The sequence below is a fragment of the Protopterus annectens genome, chromosome 14.part0, assembly GCF_019279795.1.
Source record: "Protopterus annectens isolate FY-2018-M chromosome 14.part0, PAN1.0, whole genome shotgun sequence".
Classification (NCBI taxonomy): domain Eukaryota; kingdom Metazoa; phylum Chordata; order Ceratodontiformes; family Protopteridae; genus Protopterus; species Protopterus annectens.
Window position 1 is genome coordinate 302,008,738 of NC_056748.1, and position 21,065 is coordinate 302,029,802.

The 21,065-nt window shown below is 41.6% G+C and overlaps 1 protein-coding gene across 1 annotated transcript in view; it reads right to left on the reverse strand.

The window, feature by feature from the left end:
* LOC122788654 (mitotic checkpoint protein BUB3) overlaps positions 1–21,065 on the reverse strand; it is a 600,587-nt gene that overhangs the window by 152,444 nt on the left and 427,078 nt on the right. Inside the window, exon 3 of the mRNA XM_044055550.1 lies at positions 16,621–16,837. Coding sequence (XP_043911485.1) covers positions 16,621–16,837 — 217 coding nt within the window. The remainder of the gene's footprint in view (positions 1–16,620; positions 16,838–21,065) is intronic.

Below are 21,065 nucleotides of genomic sequence, written 5' to 3' on the forward strand. Positions count from 1 at the left end.
GCAACCCTGGAGTTGGTACATACAAGTCTGTGGGGTGTGAGGGGAAAGTTCCCTCACATAAGGGAAGCAGGGCTGCATGCCCACTGCAAAAAAAAAAAAATTTAAGTTGTCCGACAGTGGTGTTGACAAACACTTATTGTTTTTTGCTTATATACCACCTTACTGCGGTATTGTCTGCAAACACTCAGAGGTCCCAAAGACCACAGATAATTCAGAAATGTGAGCATGTATAACAGCCAGCATCTCTTTTATGTTTGTGATTGTTCAAACGTCTTTTTTGTTCCAAAGACCCTGTACTTTTATCCCCAAAGAAACTGCCCCCCAAGCAAAGTTTGAAGAGTCTGTTGTGGCTGACTGTGCTGCAGCAGGAAGGGAGAATGGGAGACCTGGATTTTGATAAAGATGGTGTCCCCACAGCAAAAATCTACTTTTCTCAAATTCCCAAAGTGGAATTTGAAATGTTATGTTAGTTAATGCTGGGACCAAAGAGATTTCATGTACCAAGAGATTTTTCTCATGTGGAATCTTCCAAGAGGTATCATGAGTGCCATAGATGCCATGAGACCTGGAATCCTAAGGAATTCCCTTGCTAACAAAGTAGCCTGAGTGGCAAAACTCAAACGGATATAAACGTAGCTTATTTTTTTTTCCCTCTGGAAGAAAATCTCTTCCAGCTAAGATGTCCAGGTGATATCTTAAGAAAACAATCCTGTGAGTATCAGTCAGAAAAGACTTCACTAAGTAAATTCCTTACACAACAGACAGATTCGTGACACTTTTGAAAAAGAGACTGCAAAGATAATTAAGTCATCTAAGTATGGAAACACACCATACTGCAGACAACAAGGTATTCACATCACAGAAGCAAGACAGTTTGTGAATACCCTTGGAGCAGTAGCCAGACCAAAAGGTAATTCTTAGAACTGATAATTCTGATCCAGACAAAGACAGCCTTAGGAAACATCTATCTGAAATCTGATTTATAGGAATGTGATGATATGAATCTTTTAAATCTAAGGTCGCAAGAGAACTTGGAGGGGAATAAGGGGTAGCAAGCTGTTGTGAGGCAGCATTTTGAGTCAAACTGATTCAGAAAGATCCAAGAACTGGTCTTCAAGAATCTTCTTTTTTAGCATCAGGAACATCATGGAATAAAACCCTTCCCCCTAACTGAGAAGGAAGGACAGAGTATCACCTCCTGAGAAAATATATACTGAATGACAAGATGTAAAAGAATAGCCTGGTCTAGCAGGTGTAGAATAATCCCTAGAAAGGACCAGGAGAGACTCCCACTGCCATTTATAACCTTGATGGATTAATATTAGAACCCATCTGACTAAAAACATCTGTTGCCAAAAACGAAATGGATATTTAGACTTTCTGGAAAAATTAAACGACTGCCGCGTCAGGGAGACTATCCTTTATATACTTCATACTGTCCTTTGTCCTACGATTACTTGCCTTTGTTTTGGCACCGACTGGTCACTGCTTTTTTTTTTTTTTTTTTTTTTTTTAAGCATTTGCTTCCCAAAAGCTTACTTGGACTATTTATTTTGCTTTTTAAAAAGTTATGGAGTGTGCATGGTATCCCACGGAAAACTCAGAGGAGAACAGCTGCAAAATTTGAAAGATCCCTTGAACTGCCTTCATAGGATGATACTAGGCTATTGGCCTGGGGGCCCTTATAAGCCTAGCCAAGAATTTCACCCATGTTCCCACAAAGTCAGCAGCTGTTTCCCCTGTCCAGCAGGGACAGGTGGAATCCCAGGGGTGTATTTTCCGTTTTCCATCCAGTCATCCAGGTTCCTCTTAAAGAGGGCTAAAGAGGTACTCTGACATGGAGAGGGTGTCTATTCCATAGATGGGGGAGTCTTTGGGACACAAATCTATCCTACCAACAAGTTCTATTAATGTCGCAGACCAGGTTGAGGCCTTGCGTGTGAGCTGTGTGAGTGGAGTTTGACTTACGGATATGCAGCAACTCCATCAAGGCTGGGTCTCAGACACCTTGCATGCCAGACGCAGGTCACCTCTGAGCAGTCTGTATGAGACTGAGTAGAGGGACAGGGCTTTTAGCCTATCTGTATAGGATAGGTGATTGAGACCCTGGATTTTCCTGGTCGGGAACCTCTGTGGTCTCTCCAGCTGCTGTATGTGCTTGGCAAACATACATGCTGAAGGGGGCACTGTACTTGATAATGGGTCTGAAAAGGGTGGAGTACAGGGATGTTATGAACTCCTTGTTACTGGATGAAATACCCTTATTTAAGAGGTGGGCCATGTAGAAAGCCTTCCGTACAACGCAGGCAATGTGGTGGTGAAAAGTCAGGTTGCTATCAACCTGGGTGCCCAAGTCCCTCACGACTAACTGTGTGCTTAGTACATTGTTATTAATGTGATAATTAGTGGGGATGCCATTTTTCCCAAAGGGGATAATGATGCATTTCTTGGCATTCGGCACCTGGCTTGCTGTCATCTGTAAACTTGGTCAGCGACAGACCATTGGTTTTGGCTTGCACCTCAGAAAAATATATCCCAAACAGTAGAGGCCCCAAGACCGATCCTTGGGGTAACACCACTTGTTACGGGTCTACTACTAGAGGTGACTTCCCCTATTTTGACTGAGTGGGTTCTATCAGTGAGCCAGTTAGCTACCCATCTGGGAACATACAGGTTGATGCCTAGCTGGGAGAGTTAGTCTATTATGCCTGAGTGGGGAATAGTGTCGAAGGCTTTGGCTAGGTCAAGGTAGGCGGTGTGCACAGTCTTCCCCTTCAAAACACGGCTTTGGTGACTGTTTCGAGGAAGTCGACCAAGTTTAACAGGCATGATCTCCCTTTGACAAAACCAAACTGTGTGGGGTCATGCTTTTGGAGGCTGCCAATGTCCTTGTTTATAAGGTCCATGATAATGCGTTCCATGGCCTGGCAGATCAGACTAGTTAGGTTAATGGGCCTATAACTGCCTGTAGAGAGATGACAGTGGCTGTCCTCCATTCGGCTGGGATGAAGTCAGTGCTCAGGCTTTGGTTGAATAGGGTGCCTATGGAGCTGAGAACTCATGCTTGAGTTCATGTAAGATACAGACAGGGATGTTATCAGGTCCCATGGAGATTGTATTTTTTGTCTTTGAGAGAGCACTGAAGACCTGCGCCCTGGGGATAAGGGGAGGGGGGCAGGTGCTGGAGATGTCCTGGTTTAATGATGGGGGGACATGGGGAGTGAAGTTTTCAGTGAATCTGTCTGCTAGCAGGTTGGCTACATCTATGGCATTTGTGTATGTGGTCTTACTGACCACCAGTTCAGAGCAGATTTGGGTGTTACCTTTGAGATTGCAAACGCACATGAAGGCGGCCTTGTGATTGTCCTTAGTGGATGTGGCCAATTTGGATTTGAAGATTTGCTTGTTCAGACAAAGGAGAGATTACTTCCAACTTGGCACCTGCTTCCTTCTTGGTCCTGGACAGCAATTCTTCCCTTTTATTATAGAGTTGGTTTTACTGCTGGTGTCCATCAGACAGGTTCTCTTCCTTGACGAAGATGACTTGGTCGATCTCTGCCTAACACACAAAGCTATGTCAAACCCAGAGCTTTTGGACATGCTCCACTTAAAGAAATCCCAATCCCTCCGAGCTACATGCTGCTCTAGGGACCTAAACCTTGTCATCACAATAAACAGAACATGTTGGAGGGAGAGATTCCTGTCCGTGATACTTCCCATACTCTGGAACAAACTACCTATCTATAGCAAACAAAGCTCCTCATTAGAACTCTTCAAGAAAAATCTTGATGACTGGATGGGAGATAGGAAATTCACCTTGGGGATCACTTCCGTGGCTCTGTTCAACAGTGGCACAGGAAAATAATTTCTTGGGTGGCGAAAGCCAGGGTACCTTTTGGCTAGGCTTATTGGCTAGGTTTATATAGGCCCTAGGGCCAAAAGCCTAGTACCTACCTATGAACCTATGGTCCTGTCAAGTATTGCTGAGTCATACAGCTATTTAGGTGCTCATATAGTTTTTTGGTGTAAGCTTGGACATTAGTGCTAGTTCCAACTGAAGGGACGGTGATTGTCAAGCTGTTTATATCTGCTCTGAGGAAACTGCGGTCAGCTTTGGAAAAGTTTTTTTGTTTGACCCCGACCGGGGGGGGTGGCGGTCAGGGGAGATGGTGACTTCAAAAGTGATCGCTTTATGGTCATCACCTACCAAGGAGGATGACACTGTAGCAGTGCTACAGTGGCTAATCATGTTGGTTAGGACCAGGGCCAGGATATTTTCACCTCTCATACGGGTGTCGACCAGCTGATCCAATGCATTGGCATTGACAAAGTCAAGGAACCTCTGGGCATTCATGTTTGGGTTAGAAGAGGTCTTACACTCTATGGTGGGGTAGTTAAAGTCACCCAGGATTAGGGTAGAGGGATGAATCCTGATGGATTCAAGTAAGTCCAGATAGGTGGAGTGGGTGTCCTGAGTCATGGTTGGGGTCTGTAGCTAGCTATGATTTGAATAGGTGTTTTGTCAACAGTTAACTGCACTTGGAATGTCTCCTGTGTGTCATACCATTTGACCAGTCTGGAGGTGTGTGCGTGTTTGACAAATATTGAAACTCCACCTCCTTTGGTTTTGTAACCCTCCATTTGGGGTCTGAATGTATGGTAGGATGAGTAACCTGATAAGGCTGGGCTGCTCTCTGCAGCTTTGAACCAGGTTTCACTGACTGCACAAACATCAGCATCCTCTAGGGCAACGGATGCGTGCAATGAGTGCAGTTTCATGACAAGACTTCTGGCATTTAGCAGCATGACCTTTAAATTTCAATTAGACGAATTTTTCATGTTGGTAATTTTGTGCTCATGACTTAGACTAAAAAGGCACTATGAGTCATACGGGGTCAAACAAAAAAACTTTTCCAAAGCGGACTACAGTTTCCTCAGAGCATATGCTGCCAGGCTAAAGAAACTCCAGCTCTATTCAGTAGCATACCGCCTGCTCAGAGGTGATCTGTGCCCGACGTACAAGGCCATGTCCAACCAGGAATTGATGGACATGCTCCACCTCAAAAAACAAAATCCATAAGAACCATGAGAGCCAAAGATTTAAACCTCAGTGCAAACATAAATAGAACATGCTGGAGGAACAGATTCATAACTCAGAGGCTTCCCATACTCTGGAACAAAATCCCAGTCCATGTTAGGCAGAGCCCCTCACTGACTCTCTTCAAGAGAAATCTTGACAAGTGGATGGGAGATCGTAGGTTTACCCCAGGGGTCACCCCTGTGTCGCTACTTGACAGAGGCACAGAAAACTAATTTTAATAAGTAAGGGGGTCTTCAGTGTGTCACTACTAGACAAAGGCACAGTATTCTAAACTTATTCTATACACCTTAGTACCACTACATGGGGTGGCGAAAGCCACATCTCTAGGGCTAGGCTTGCAAATGCCCCAGGGCAGATAGCCTAGTACTAAACTATGAAACTATGAGAGAGACACCAGCCTTTCCCAGAAGCCTGAAGCCCAGGGGAAACAGATGAAGGCTATCTCTGGCAAAACATCATGATCTGTCAATCATGTCCTCCCAGGCTGTCAGGTACTGGATCCCCTTGGAATGACACCAGAAACTAAGCCAATTGTTAAAGTCAAGCATTTTCTGTTTGCATTGAGGCATCAGGATGCTGCTTAAGGCTAGGGACACACCTGCCTGGGACACATTCAGCAAGCTCAATCATGTCTCTCTTCATATAGTCCAGAGGTACGTCTCAAGTCATTCACACCAACATGGACTATGACAGAGTCGTAACAGTACCTATTAAGAGACCTGAATGCGTGCATGATATGGCAGCTTCTAGCACCCGACAACCAACCTACTGTGACTTTCTCCTTGCCTAGCCTGGTGAGGGGCACATCTGCGTGACTCATGATAAGAGTGTCCTATGATTAGTATGTTGGGTTTGTGGCTGGGCCTTAGAGGTTGTGAGACAAGACGTCTGTGCTGTATGTGATGCTTGGTTATGTGGGTTGTGATGTGCATGTGTGTTTTTGCTTCAGAGGTCTCTTTTGTTTAGGTATGTTTTTGTTGAGAATCTCCGCATATGTAGAAGTGTGTTGTAGAGGTGTGGGTGGTGTTAGAGGTGTGGTGTTTATAGTGTTTATACACAACTTTCACAGTGCCAGATGTACTGGCTTGTGACTGAGACCGCAAGGAATCTAGGTTCTTAATGTAATTGCATCTCTCACATACGGTTTTCCTAGGTGCTAGTAGCAGAGGGTTGCCCCTGTATATAAGGCAGTTGCTACACTGTCTCAGGATGACCATATCAACCAGACTAGCAGGAGAACCCATAGGAAATTGTCCGTTCATGGTTGTCAAAATCTGTGGAGGAGAGGTCAGGGATAGTAAAGTGGGTACAATCCGAGGAGAGGTCAGGGATAGTAAAGTGGGTACAATCCGAGGAGAGTACCTATAGGTGTGAGTAGAGCTGGATAAACTCAATACAGTAGCTACAAGCGGGGGCCTCACTTACATAGGAATGCTGGTAAGGGAAAAAATGCAACTGAGACACCTCGCAAAGGGTTAAAACATTGCAGCAGCAGTGCACGATGGGCAAACTAGCACAGACCTGTGCAAATGCAGGGTTTAAATACCACAAAAATGAATAGAAGCACTGGAACTGACCAATCAGCCCTTGTCCTTGAGCTCAACACCCTATGCCAGACCAGTTCCAACTAGTTCACTTACTCCCACCAAGTGCAGACAGGCCCTGGTCAACACAAGATGGAGTAGCATGAAACATAGTAATCACACAAACAGATCTGGATACAGCAAAACCTGTAACCAGACTATGCTAAAGATATTTAAACTCTGTTTAGGTCTATTTAACAAAGAAGAGACACACACTTAAATATAACAGCAGCAAACAAGAGCAAACTGATTTAAACAAATTAACCAATTAGCCAATAAAAAAGCACAAAACTGAGCCCTGTTCCAGCAACCTTCAACCATACAAGTTCTAACTGCACACTCCTACCACTAGGGTGCAGGGGAACCCTCTCCAAAAAAGATGGCCTGTATTAGTGCTCAAGTTATAAAACCAGAGCTAGATTCAGCAGGTCAGAATCGAGTCTAGGCTAAAGCAAACAAGGTGCAGCAATTTCTAAAGAAACAATTCAAATAAGCAGACACAATAAGCCTTCAACCAGCAATTCCCAGCTCAGAAGGGCAAAATCTACCCTCTCCTCCCACAAGAGTGTAGACCACAAGGCTTCTTAATGTAAAATAACTGGCCTGAAGCCCAAGTGCTTAAACCAAAAGGCTTAGAATAATAGTTTTGGTAAGGACAGACCCAACTTGTTGTTGAGAAATGATACACGATCTGTCTGGCTAAAGTTACCTTTGCCAAGTGATTTACCCAGTTTAGAATCTGCAAAGACATTTGATCCATCTTTCTAAATTCTTTTGTTCTATGCAAGTAAAAACATAATGGTCAGTGAACATCCAATAATTGCAACATATATTCACCCGTTTGCACGTTTAGGAAAGAAAAATGGCAGATTAATGGACTGGTTGATGTTAGATTCTGACAACTTAGAAAGGAAAGAATGATTGGTTTGTAATGTTACACTATCCTTGTGAAAAATCAAGTAGGGAAGTTTAGAAGACAATGCTTGAAGTTCTGAAATCCTGGGTCTATATTACCAAATCGAAAAAGCCTTTATGAGAATACCTAAACGTCGATACCTATAATGCGAACCGCGAAAATCCAGAACGCACTAAACAGCGAAAAATAAAATAACGAGCTGTCATAGTCGGCCAACCCACCACCTGCTACATGCTATCTACCAAAACAAAATAAACCAACCACATATATACACTAACTAAACCCTACTTCTAAACCTAAAGTAAAGCACCAAAACCCTACTTCAAACCCTACACTAAACCCCACATACACAACTAACTATGCACTATCCTTAACCCCTCCCTAACTCTAAGGTCCATAACTACCGCACACGTCCCCTACAGACATACACCCAAAATATAAATACACATACATACATTTAACAAAACCCTACTTCCAACACTACACTACACCCCACATACACAACTATCTATGCACTATCCTTAACCCCTCCCTAACCCTAAGGTCTGTAACCACCGCACACTTCCCTTAGAGACATACACCCAAAATAATAAATACACATACATACAGCTAAATAAATCACTACTTTTAACATTACACTAAATCTTACATACATTACCTATCTATTCAATTACCTTAACCCACATCCTAACCCTAAAGTCCTACCTATCGCACACTTACCTTACGGAGCTATACCACAGACGGGCCCATCATTACACTTCGACATTTAAATGTTCATTATTTTGGACGTTCGGCGTTTGTCTTTCGCGCAATCCGTGCCGCTCTTTTCATATTCGTGATTACGGTCTTTCGATCTAGTAATAGGAACCCGAAATCCTTCTAGCAGAGGTGATAGCTTCCAAAGAGAGTCTTCCAGGTTAGAAACCTGAGATCACATTTTGCTACTGGTTCAAAGGGAGAAAGAATCAAGGCCTGCAGTACCAAATTTAAATCCCATGGAGGAGTTGGATCTTTATAAAGAGGTTTCAAATGAAGGGTACCTCTCAAGAAAGCCTTACAAAGTTTAGATTAAGCTGGGGTGGAGTTCAAATCCAATGTGAAAATCAGAGATGGCTGCTAGTTGAACTCTAATGGTTGAAGAGCTAGTTCTTTTGTTGAAAACTGTTGGCAAAAATTCAAAGACAATATACAGGGGCTAAAAACGGGTCAATGAGTTTCTGATATGCCCAAAAAACAAACTTCTTCTATTTACTTCTGAAAAGTTTTCTTGTAAAAGCTTTGCAGGATGCTAAAAGCATATGATGGACAGGGGATGACAGCATGGGTAATCTGGCTATTAAAGGAAGTGGATAAACCATACTGTCAACTTTAGTTTTGACATGCCTGGGTGAATTATGCCTGTCGGGTGAGACAGAAGGGCTGGAATTGGATCCAGACTCCAAGGTTGGTAAATCAGATGAGGACAAAGAAAAGGGAAGCAAATCTGTTGAGGCCAGTAAGATGCAAATAGAATAAATTTGTTCTTCAACCGGAACGCTTTCTGCAGAAATTGGGTGATCAAGGGATTTGGAGGATATGCATAGAGACCACCAATCATGTAGTAGAGCATCCCTCAGTGATTTCCCGGTGGGGAGATTAGGGTAGATGCAAAGTGATCGCAGCAAGGCTGGCCCCATTGACAAAAAATAATTTCTGCCACATTCACAGTGAAAGACCACTTATGAGGTAGTAGAATAGACTAGCTCAATTTGTCTGCTATCACACTGGACTTACCCAGAATGTGCATTGCTATCACCCATTGCCACATTCTGAGGGCTTCTCAACACAAGGGTTAAGACCTGGATCCTCCTTGTTTGCTTATGTATCAAACTGACATATTGTCCATCTGAATCACAACTGTCCTGAAAGGGAGAGAGTCTTGGAAGGCCTGCAACCCTAGCGCACTTCTCTCATTTCCAGGACACTCTCCCTCTTCGGGGGACCAAGTGCCTTAGACTGTTTTCCCAAGGAAAACCCCACACACAATCTGAGGTGCATCCTTGGTCACTATGGCCTTGGGCTAAGGGAGAATGAAAGGAAAACCTTGCAGAACCTGATCGGATAGACTCCGCCACCAATGGTATCTCTTGCATGCCTGAGATATTCATATTTGGGCTGACCTGTATTGGTAAAGAATAGACCATTGTGCTGCTGACATCCACTGAAACATTCCCATAAAATCTTACTAGAGTACTAGGCCTACAGCCGCTGACATTGGATCCCAAGGCTTGTAGAATCAACGGAGCTAAAATTGTGGTACTGTGAATTAATCTTCTGACCGGCAATCTGATGGTTTTTACTCACGGAGACAGGAAGAGAAGCCGTCACTGGTACAGTGTTAAAATTTGTTCCTATGAATTCCAATGTCTGAGAGGGTCCTAACTGAGATTGATTGTAGTTTATGGTTATACCTCGACGAAAGCAAATATGGAGTACCTGATCTTGCACTTATTAGTAAGATGCCTGGTCGGGGCAGTAATGAGCCAGTTGTCCAAGTAGGGAAAATACAGAATCCATGCAGTCTCAAGTAAGCCGCCACCACTTCCATACATTTGGTGAACACTGGGGGCCGTGGTGAGGCCAAAGGGGAGTGTTCTAAATTGGTAATGACTGGCTCTCAGCTGGAAGTGTGGATACTTTCTGGATTGCCAGTTCACTTTTATGTGACAGTATGCATCCTAAAGGTTTATCGAGCGCATGCAGTCATCTTTGCACAAAAAGGGCAGAATGGACTGAGCTGTGACCATCCGAAACTGTAGCAAACTGATTTGTTCAAGTTGCCACAATCCAAAATCGGTCTCTGTTTCAGTTTTCTTTGGCAATAAAAAGAATATTGTGTAAGCTCAAGATTCTGCCTGGTCTGCTGGGACCTCTTGGATAACTCTTTCTTAGCAGCTTTTGTATTTCTAGTGCTGCTTTCCTCCGACTGGCTGGAACATTGGGAAATTTGCATACAGATAGAGGTGAAAGGGAAAAGGGAATCAACCTCTGGAAATAATCCTCTGCAACCACACATCTTTTGTAATGTTCAGCCAGGATCACTGGTGCAGGGGTAAATCACCCCCGATTGCCTCCAAAAGGGAACAATCAGGCCTCCTTTCAGGAGGGCTGGTAGGGTCTTGTCAGAGAAGGAATCATTAAACCTTGGTTCTACAGGCCTCTGCTGCATGGGCAGCATCTTCCGTTTCCGTTCCCACCTCTGCCTCTGGGGACACTATCTCTACATGGGTCTTGAAAAGGACCCTGGGACTTTTTGAACCACATTTTTCGTCATCCTCGTTGGTTCAAGGAGAAGGTCCTTTGAGGGATCGACAAACACACTCCCACTGTAGAAGGTCTTTCCAGGTTACACCTGGAGTGTGTGTCCTTCACTTTAGGGTTGAATAAGGAGGCTTCATCAAAAGGAGCAGTAATGGAAGAGGACTTGAAGGGCTCCGCAAAGCCACACAAGCGCATCCAGGCATGCCTCCTAATGGAAAGGTAGCTGAACTGTAAACTTGCCTCCAAACCCTGTCCAAAGCCATGGACTCTCTATTAGGGAAAGGGACAGATGAGCTCTGTCATGTGAGCTTTTTCTTGGTGGCTACTACCATGGTGTCCACTGCAGGGCCTTTGCTCCAGCGACAGCAGTCTTTAGGAGGGGCAACGAGATACCAGTCTAGCTTTCTGGGAATTGGTTCTGTGACATTTGGCTCTTTCCATGCTCAGTGAGAGATCAAATCTACCATTTCATCAGCTGAAGGAATCAACCAGGGAGTAGATGAGCCATAACCCAAAAACCTCAAGAAAAATGGATCCCTATTTTTGAAGAAATGGCTTCAGAAGACCAAACTTCTTTTCCTGTCTGAGAAGTTTGAGGATCTCCCCAAATGAGATGTCAAGTTGTGATCCGGGGGACCCCTCCCCCTTCATCAAAACGTGCGTCTTCTGTCAGAGACTCCTGGGGGAATTAACATGCCTCTTCTTACACTTATGCTTCGGAGAAGCCTCCATGGGAGAATGTTCCGGGGAAGATTCGGAAGGCTGAGTGGTGCCTGGATGAGGACCATCTTGATGAGATAGACTGAGCAGGACAAGGAATCAGGGATATCAGTTGCGGAATGGGTGGAGCAGAGAGTGGTAGGATGTCTGTTCTTTCACCTTTGGGAAAGCTCTTTCAACTGCCTTGAAAGCAGAAGCAGAGAGGGAACACAAAATCATCCCGTAGGAGCCGAAGCTGCCACACTGGGATGACTGAGGGAACAGACTCTGCCCAGAGACTGAAGCCGAGCTATCTAGCGCCAATGCTCCAAGGGGAACGGAAGGCTCCAACAGCTTTGGAGTTGAGCCCCTACCCCCAGACTTGGCACTGAAGCTTCAGCTCAGACAGGATGCCACAAGTGAAGATGGCAACAACTTCAGATCTGACATGGACAACCCAGAAAAACTTGGAACCAGCTTCCCTGCACCTGGGGTTGGATTGGGGTAGGAGTAGCCATGGGTTAATGAGAAGGTCCTATAGGAGATGACCTGGCAGAACTCCCAACTGAATTTGAGTACTGAGGAATTTCTTCATCATTCTATCCACGTCAGCTTCTGGTAGACCTAATGGTCCTTAAGGAAGATGATGTGGAAGGTGGTCTGGAAGTCTTCAGCATGGGTCTTTTCTGAAGAAAGGGGAAATGCAGCCTAAGAGAGATTTGTTCTAGGGAAAACCACAACTCCGATAAGGGAGAAGTCCTAGAGTATATCAGAGTCAGACCTGCGACAGTTGTAGGATCTGAAGGCTTGAAAAGCTTAGTAGTTAGAGCTGAAGTTAATGCTGATGAAGGAGAGAAGTCAGGGGACTGCTTCCTTGCTTCTGTGCTCTTTTCTTTGCACCTGTCACTCATCTCTCTTGTACTTCTCCAAGGCCTTCTTACCGAATGGGTATGCTCCAGATGCAGTCAAAACAGATTTAGAGGATTTTCCTGTTGGTAAAATTCCCCTAAGAATGAGCTTATTATATAGTTTAATCATAGGTCAGTGGCTTAAAGGCCATGGAAATTGAACCATCTTCCTCCAGGTGAGCTGCCTCAAACAATACACACTTAAGGTGTCTGTCAAAGTTAGTCATTTTTTGACTACAAGCCACACATTTTTTGAAAAACAGCGGGCTTATCAGACATAATCCAAAAGACAAACTATAGACAGTGCAAAGAAAGTCAAAGTTAAAGAACTACCAACAAGGCTAATAAAGGATACACTGACAAAATAAATGTATAAAATTCTATGAAATACCAACAATGGTAAAGAAGCAACTACTGGCTAACAACTAGTAAGAAGACGACAAACATGAACTTAAGGCATGAAGGCCTGAGAGAGACTTTTTTTTTGGTAAGAGGAGGAAAGCAAAATGAAATAAATGTCTGTATAGAAACAGAACAAAAATAACAGTACAGTACAAGAGGGAAATTAAATATGTTAAGAAACTTAGCTAAGATGAGCCTAAGCCAGCAAATCATGTCCATACTCAACAAGTGGCAAATGAGATCTGGGGTAATGTTGGGGACAGACAGGAATTATGGGTAAGGGGAGGAGCCTAAGCTACAGACTCTAAGTCTAAGAAGCCCGGCATGAGGTCAGATCTGAAACTGATCAGTTGAGACATGGAGAGAAGAGACATCAGATCGAATGTTACACCTATCCATACTGGGCAGAAGCTAAGATGCCTTACAGCCATAGCAGTCTTAGGAGCAATGCTGGAAAATGATTTGAAAGACTACTGTTAGAAAGTCTGCAGTCACCTGGTACTTTTCTGACAATGATATTGCTCAACATGGTTTCACTGAAGGCAGATCATGTGTTAATAACCTAGTATCCTTTTATCCAACTGTTTTTTTTTTTTTTTTTGAGTATGGTGAAAAAATCTTAAGACATTATTTTTCTTTTTTGTTCCTTGCAAGACCTTGCCTGATAATCTCCTACCCGAGCCCAAATGACCAATTTATTCCAGGCAGACAGCAGTGAGGCATATCTAGGCTAGACAAGATCCCTATGGCCCATTTGTTTCTAATTAGGAATCCTAATCGGCCCTCCATTCTCCAAGCAAGAGTAGTGTGGTAGAGGATAAGCATGCAAGCTGGCCATGCAGGGGTAAATACCCTCTCCCATGGGGAGCAGCCTATCCCCCCTTAACCAGCTATTCTGAGGTTCATTATTGCTGTCTTCCAAGGGAAGAATATGTCTCCATGTGCTTAGATCCCCTCAGCTAACAGTGAAAATGCACTGCAGCAGTGTAGGCTTGGTAGGATCCAACTTCAATGGGTTGAAAAACTAGTGCTCCCATTAGGTGTCACCTACACGGTGAGCCATAAAGTACAGTTGCGCAAGTAAATTTATCATAACAATAGATGTTTGAACAAATCACTGCTGCAGTAGCCTAAGCTGTTTGGGACCATTTCCAGTCAGAAACGAACCAGCTTCCAAAGTTTTAGGGCACTTTCTATGCACGCTAGCCAGTACGAAGTCAGTGACTAGGACACCAAAACCTCAGATTTTTTTTGTCAACAAAGTGTCATGTAATAATGAAGATGCTTTGAAGGTGGAATAACACAGTAGATCACAAACTGGCTACAAGGAAAAAATACACTGTGTCTATCACGGGAGTTACTTCTCGGTACTTTAAAACAACAAATGGAGTTCTGCAGGATCTTGTTTTTAGGCCTTTTTTCGTTCCATGTTTTTGTCAGTGATGACATGGGCATCAACATTTGAGAATGACAATAAAATTGCTAGTTGTTATATCTCCTGATGATCAAAGAAGTTTACAGGAGTACTTAGACAAATTACATTTGTGATTTTAGCAAATAAAGTAATCTTTAATAGCAAAAAGTGTAACAAAATGCATGCAGATCCAAAAATAAACTATTCTGCACTAAATAGCAATATCATTTCAGTATCTCTGAGTTTTAAGGATTCAGGCATTATTAAATCAGAAGTTAGTTGTCATGTGACTCAGGCAGTCATTAAGTGTTTTTACACTACGAAACTTATCTGGAGTATTACTATTATTACTGCAAGGAGCATGCATATTTTACTTCCACTGTTCTAAAGTCTGGTTAAACAAATCCTGGAGTACGGTTCAACTTCTTGTTCATATGGGCATGACGACATTAAAAAGTTGGAATGGATTAAATATTTTTTTAACAAGAAGCATTTGTTCACTTAAGGGGCTTATATATGAAACCCACCTAAAATATCTGAATTTCCATTCTATCAATTATAGGTTAATTAAGGGGAATATAATCCAGGTGTACAAGTGTCTTACAGAAAAAGTAAATCAGGCAACATTTGGTATCCATCACAGGTCAGCAACTCAGAATAACAACTTGTTAAATAGGTGTAGAAATGCAGTCTGGCCCACTGAGGCAACATTTTTTTCAGTATAGAAATGGGAAGACTTGGAACAAACTATGTGTTGGCATTATTCAATTAGATTACATTCACTAGCCTTACAGGTAAAGCTGAATTTTGGTTCAGAGACTGTCATTTTATTTATTTAAGGCCATCATGGAATACTGCTTGTAATAACACCTTATAATGTCCTTAACCTGCCACAAGCTTTGAAACATTTAAATGTGGTAGCCTCCACTGTGCACTTCCAAAATGCCAAGAAAAGCATCTTTTAACAACTGTCTCTGAGGAAGGAAGGAATTACTATGGGCTTATCTTCCTTTTCTGAAGATAAGAAAAAGTTGGCCAATCTCATGACAGTAATCATCTACAAAGTCTCAAAAAGGAGGGGAGCCGGTCTATAATAAGGACCATCTATGTTCTCCTCAGAAACAGGAATCTTGATCTCCTCTGACTCATTTGACAAAGAAGATTCTGAACAGTCTCTGATGACTAGATCTGAGAAACACACTCACTCTTATGGTACTTTAGACTGTGAATAAAAGTAGAAGGGTTGGGCGCCTGTGGTGATGCCGGTAGCTGATCTGATGACAGCAGGAACAGACAACAGGTCTGATTTTTCTTTCTTTCTTTTTTTTTTTTTAATCAAACACAGGACCTTCTCAGTGGTATTATAATGACATCCAAACTATACAAACGGATAAAAAGAACCGATGACTGTGGGATGCAGCCACAATCCCTCAATCCAGGTATAGGGAAACACTGGAAGAACTTTGGGGTGCCCTAAATGTGGAGTTTACATCAAATTGAACTAGCCAGGAAATAGACTCTTGGAAGAGTATTGCTGTCTACTTACTGCAGAACCCCCCCCCCCCTCAGCTATTTGAGAAGCAAGACATTTGTAGATTTGTCCTTTAATGCACAACTTGCACAAATTTAATTTAAAAAAAAGAAATATCTATTGAATGATTCACACAAAATCAGAAACCCCCTAGAACACATTTTCCAACAATGGCACAGAGGTTAAAATAAAGAAATGCTCTCCAAAGGTCTATTTAATCAAGGGCAGACAGCAGGAATGGGAAGCTGCCACATCAGTTTCATGTCTACCTTACAAACTTCAAAATTACCACAAAGGACCACGGAAATGAACAGCCAAGACTATGATCTACAGTCTGCACTGAGACACCAAATGTCAGTTTTATTTCCTATCACACGCCATTTTAAACAGTGTGAACCCTACAGTACATTACATATTTTTTACTTGAAAGAAAAAAAAAACACCTGAAAAAACAAATGAATAAATGATCTCATACTATGAGGAGACAACTGCAATCAGAGACTTTACAAAGTGGAGTAACTTTATGGAGCTGACATGAAGTAGCTATCTTGTAGGCCAAGTCAAGCCTAAAGGTAGATGTAATGAAAAAATACAATACAGCACATTTTAAATTTCAGACTGAAGTTAGCCTTCAGCCTAGAAGAACAGATGCATGATGAAACTTCACAATGACTACAATATTTTCATTCAACAATAAAGCAATTTATAATACTAATAAAACAACAGATAAAACATGGGTCGGGTAAAATGCAAGATAGGAACTCACTTGGGTTTTGTTTCTGCATCTGTCACTTGACGAATAAAAACAGAGTCTTCAGGATGTTCAATTTCTCCCATTTCATACATATAAGAGGCTGCAATTGCAAGAACAGAGCCATCATTGCTAAATGCAAGGGATGCGATGCTAGTTGGGTAGCGGTGGAACTGACATAATCGTTTTTTGTTGAAGGGATCCCAGATATTCACAAATCCATCTGAACCACCTGCAACAGAATAAATAGTTCATATAAATTTAAAACTATTACAATAACAGCAAAGAAACCAGACCATAATACAAAGTACAGCAAAATAAAGTGCTAAGTTGCATGCATTATCTCACAACACAAAAGATAAGATAGTATATGACTTGACATACCTCTAGCAATCTCATGAAGACTGCAAGTGTAACACATACCAATATCATTGCCTGGACCTCACAGAAACTGTAGAAGTTAGTGTTTTACCTCATGTCATTACATATCAAATATCAATATGCAAACACCAGCAACAAAGTGCCTCCCTCAGATTCCTGCTGGAGATCATACTGCAATGACCTCCCTTAAAGAAGAACACCCAAATATCAAGTTTTCCCTTCCAAAAGTATGATTTTTCTTTCCTAAAATCAAACACTAAATGAGCCACATACAGAAAAAGCATCATTAAATAATTATTACATTTGTTTTGTTTAAACATTTCATTTTTCCTTTCTTTCATGCATTTGTCTCATCTCTTACATCACAAAGGCTGCTTACAGTGGCAGAGTAATTAGGTTAGATCACTTATTCCAACTACACAGTCATTAAGAAAATAATAGCTTTTAAGCATTGGCATTTAAATGTGCCTTATCAGTCACAAGTTGCCAGCATGACACCTCAGATAAGAGTATGGCCTGGAGTCTGAACAAAAGCAAGACTTTCAAGCTTAGTTTTCAGTTGCAAATGAGCAAAAAAACACAAGTTATATATATTTTTTTATTACAAATCAGTTGCCTTGTCCTTTAATCAAACGGTAACTGCCACAAAGAAAAAAAATATTTTCTTATTTTAATTTCTACACTTTATTTTCTGTAAAATCCATGTTTCTTTTGCTTTGTTACATTTTTGTATTCAGACAAGTCAGCGAGTTGGAGAAGATTAACATCAAAGACTAATTCTAGCTACAATATTAAAATCTTTGCAACACAAACCATCACAGTTTGAGTAACACCTATTAATCAACCTTGAACACTGCTCTTATCAAAGCAACAACTCTAGTTCAATTAACTTTGCTGCATTTTCAAGCCTGCTATTCAAATATTTCTTAAAATGCTGCATCAGACATGGCCACTAATAGGTTCACAGGTTCATACTAGGCTATCTGCCCTAGGGTATTTATAAGCCTAGCCAGAGTGTGTGTGGCTTCCGCCACCCCCTGGAATGATAATACTGTGCCCATTTAGGGTTTAGTTTACTGTGCCTCTGTCTAGAAGTGACACAGAGATGACCCCCGGGGTAAACCTAATATCTCCCATCCACTCGTCAAGATTTCTCTTGAAGAGAGTCAGTGAGGGGCGCTGCCTAACATGGACTGGGATTCTGTTCCAGAGAGTAGGGAGCCTCTGGGTTATGAATCTGTCCCTCTAGCATGTCCTATTTATTTCTGTGTTGAGGTTCAAGCCTCTCGCTCTCGTGGCTCTGGTGGATTTGGATTTTTTTAGGTGGAGCATGTCCATTAATTCCGGATTGGACATGGCCTTGTACGTCAGGCATAGATCTCCTCTGAGTAGGTGGTATGCGACTGAATAGAGCTGGAGTTTCTTCAATCTGGCAGCATATGACATATGTTTGAGACCCTTGATCCTCTGGAAGCAAAGCAATGAAAAACATGGATTGATGCTGACAGTCAAAAGTAGGCAGTCACAGTACTGTTGTAAGCTGACGAGCGAGAAAAAACACTGTAAATTATCCTCTCTTCCTATGGATTTCTCTCTGTCCCTCTAAAATGACCTCAAGGAGGTGAATGCATTTACTGTAAAACAAAATCATGCTACCATGGCGGCCCCCCTTTCAGGTCATTTTGGGATATAACAAATTAGAAAATAATCACTTATTTTGATACACAGACATCAATAATGCAGAACACTGAGATATGCTGAAAAACATATTTTTGGCTGCAGTTCTCCATTAACAGATATAGAAATCATGCTATGTAGTACACTAGCCTCTTCAGAAACTCAGCAATGTTTAAATAACTAAATAACATCAAGAAAGTTAAAATACATATTCCAAGCCAGTTTTATTTACTCACCAGTCACACAACACATGGTGCACAGAAGTGAAGAAATATTTGCCAGAACAGAATATTCATCTGCACAACTGAACATATATACTTGCTTTCAGGAGTTTCTTGCCTTGTTTAGAAGTACAGAAATAAAAGTCTAGGAGGGGGGGGGGGGCTCAACTGCAACTCTTGGAATTCCTATATTTAACTTATTTTGTCTGAAAAACCTTGAAGATCTGGATCAAGAAAATCTTTTTACTTCCCAATGTAATAATCAGCTGAGAATCCTGAAAATACAGCATGTGAAATTCCTACAACTCACTGAGGAATAAGCAGTAGAAGTTAATGGTCCAGCTTTTCTTGAAAGAAATATTAAGCTAGGAAACACGAGTACTGCAAACCCAGAAAGAATTTACAATTTGCCCGACAGCTGTTCTTTAAAAGAGCACAAGGTCCTATTGTAGATGTTGGTTTACTGAACTGAAAAACAGAAGCAATGACCAAATCTAGCCAGTTGCATTATAAACATTCAGTCTGCTAATTTTCAGTACACAAATGATGAAACAAGGGGCAGACTTAACAGAAGCAGACATGATTTTATAAAAACACGTGGATGTATACAAAGCACATTTCTCAACTATCCTGGATTTTGTAGGGCATTTCTAATTTTGCCTCATGTTGTGCCCTGTTCATCAATTTAATTTTCTGGTAAGTCACAGAGGACTACAGTCAGTCAATAATGCTACTCAGATTTTCATACTAATCGTTCAAAGATGCATACTGATGCACAATATGCTGATCTATTAATTTTGTAAGTGAATTATGAGTAATATTTTAAATATACCCCTAATTTTGGGCCTTTGTCCACGTCATGGAAAGCAAGTTGAGTTTAGTGTTGCAATACAAGGACGACCTGTGTCCTGCTTCGGTAAGGTGTTACAACACATTTAGCGGGGATGAAGAGGAGAGCTTGAGAGGCAACCAGAGTAATAATTAAGAAAAAATAGAAAAATAAAAACTTAAGAATTTTACTTTTTGATGGATCCTTAATCTTAAGAGGCTTATTTTTCCTCCTGTTCGATTCTCAGCTGGAGTGCCTTCTGTGTGGAGTCTGCATTTCCTCCCCGCGGTAGAGTGGCATTCGAAAGACATGACTAGAATGGGCGTGCCTTTGTTGAAGGTTGGGTGTCGAGCTGGCTCCTCGGCACCCGTAAAAAAATCTACTGCCAATCATTAGCGGACCGGAGTTCCGCTGTGGCGACCCCTAACCGGGAAAAGCCGAAAGAAGAAGAACCGAGATTGCTATAGCAAAGAAGTTAAGAGGTATAGCACAAAACAAATGGAAAGTACAGTTGCACAAGTAAACTTACTATGACAGTAGATATTTGAATGATCACTCAAACCCATACAGCAAAGGCTACTGCAGGAGTGATCAAATGAAAAACATCTACTTATAAACAGTTAAGGAAATTTGAACAGTCATCAACCCCCTTTTTCTCCATACATTGTATTAAAAAAAAAAAAAGGGTCCATCAAACAAACAGACAAAAATCTAAGTCAGGATGTTTTCTAATAGTTGTACATCTGAAAAGGAATGTCATAAGATAATATACTGTAACAAACAAAACTGGAGGACAGTGAGGTGCTTGCATCATTTTAATTTAAGCTTAGAATAAGTGTGGCCACAAGTCTGTCATGAAGTCATATTCAACATTTAATCAATCCAGCAGATCTGTGCTAGAAAAAAGGATTTCTGCAATTTTGTGTAAAAGCAAAAACCAAGTACACTTTGCATTTTATTGAACATTTGAAAATGAGCTGCTTACTACTGAAAATACAGTTAATACAGTAAAACCTGCAAATGAATGCATCACAAACACTGGGACATCAGTGTAACTGAGTACTGACAAGAGATGCTAAGAATTAAGAGGCACAATATAAAACTAAAACGAGATATGCAGACTGCAACATCTTTTCAGAAAAATATTTTCCAACAATCAAAACAACAAAATACTGTAGAGAGCAGTGTGTACAAATCGTCAACTTATTCTGGTAATAGAGTGTAGTCTCTGAGCCAGAAACTGCAGATGTGAATTTAAAATTAAAGGTACAAGACACCTTTGGACCAACTGCACTCAAAGTAAATTGCAACATTTTGTGTTGTTTAGTTTATGGTAAAATGATTACAGTGTA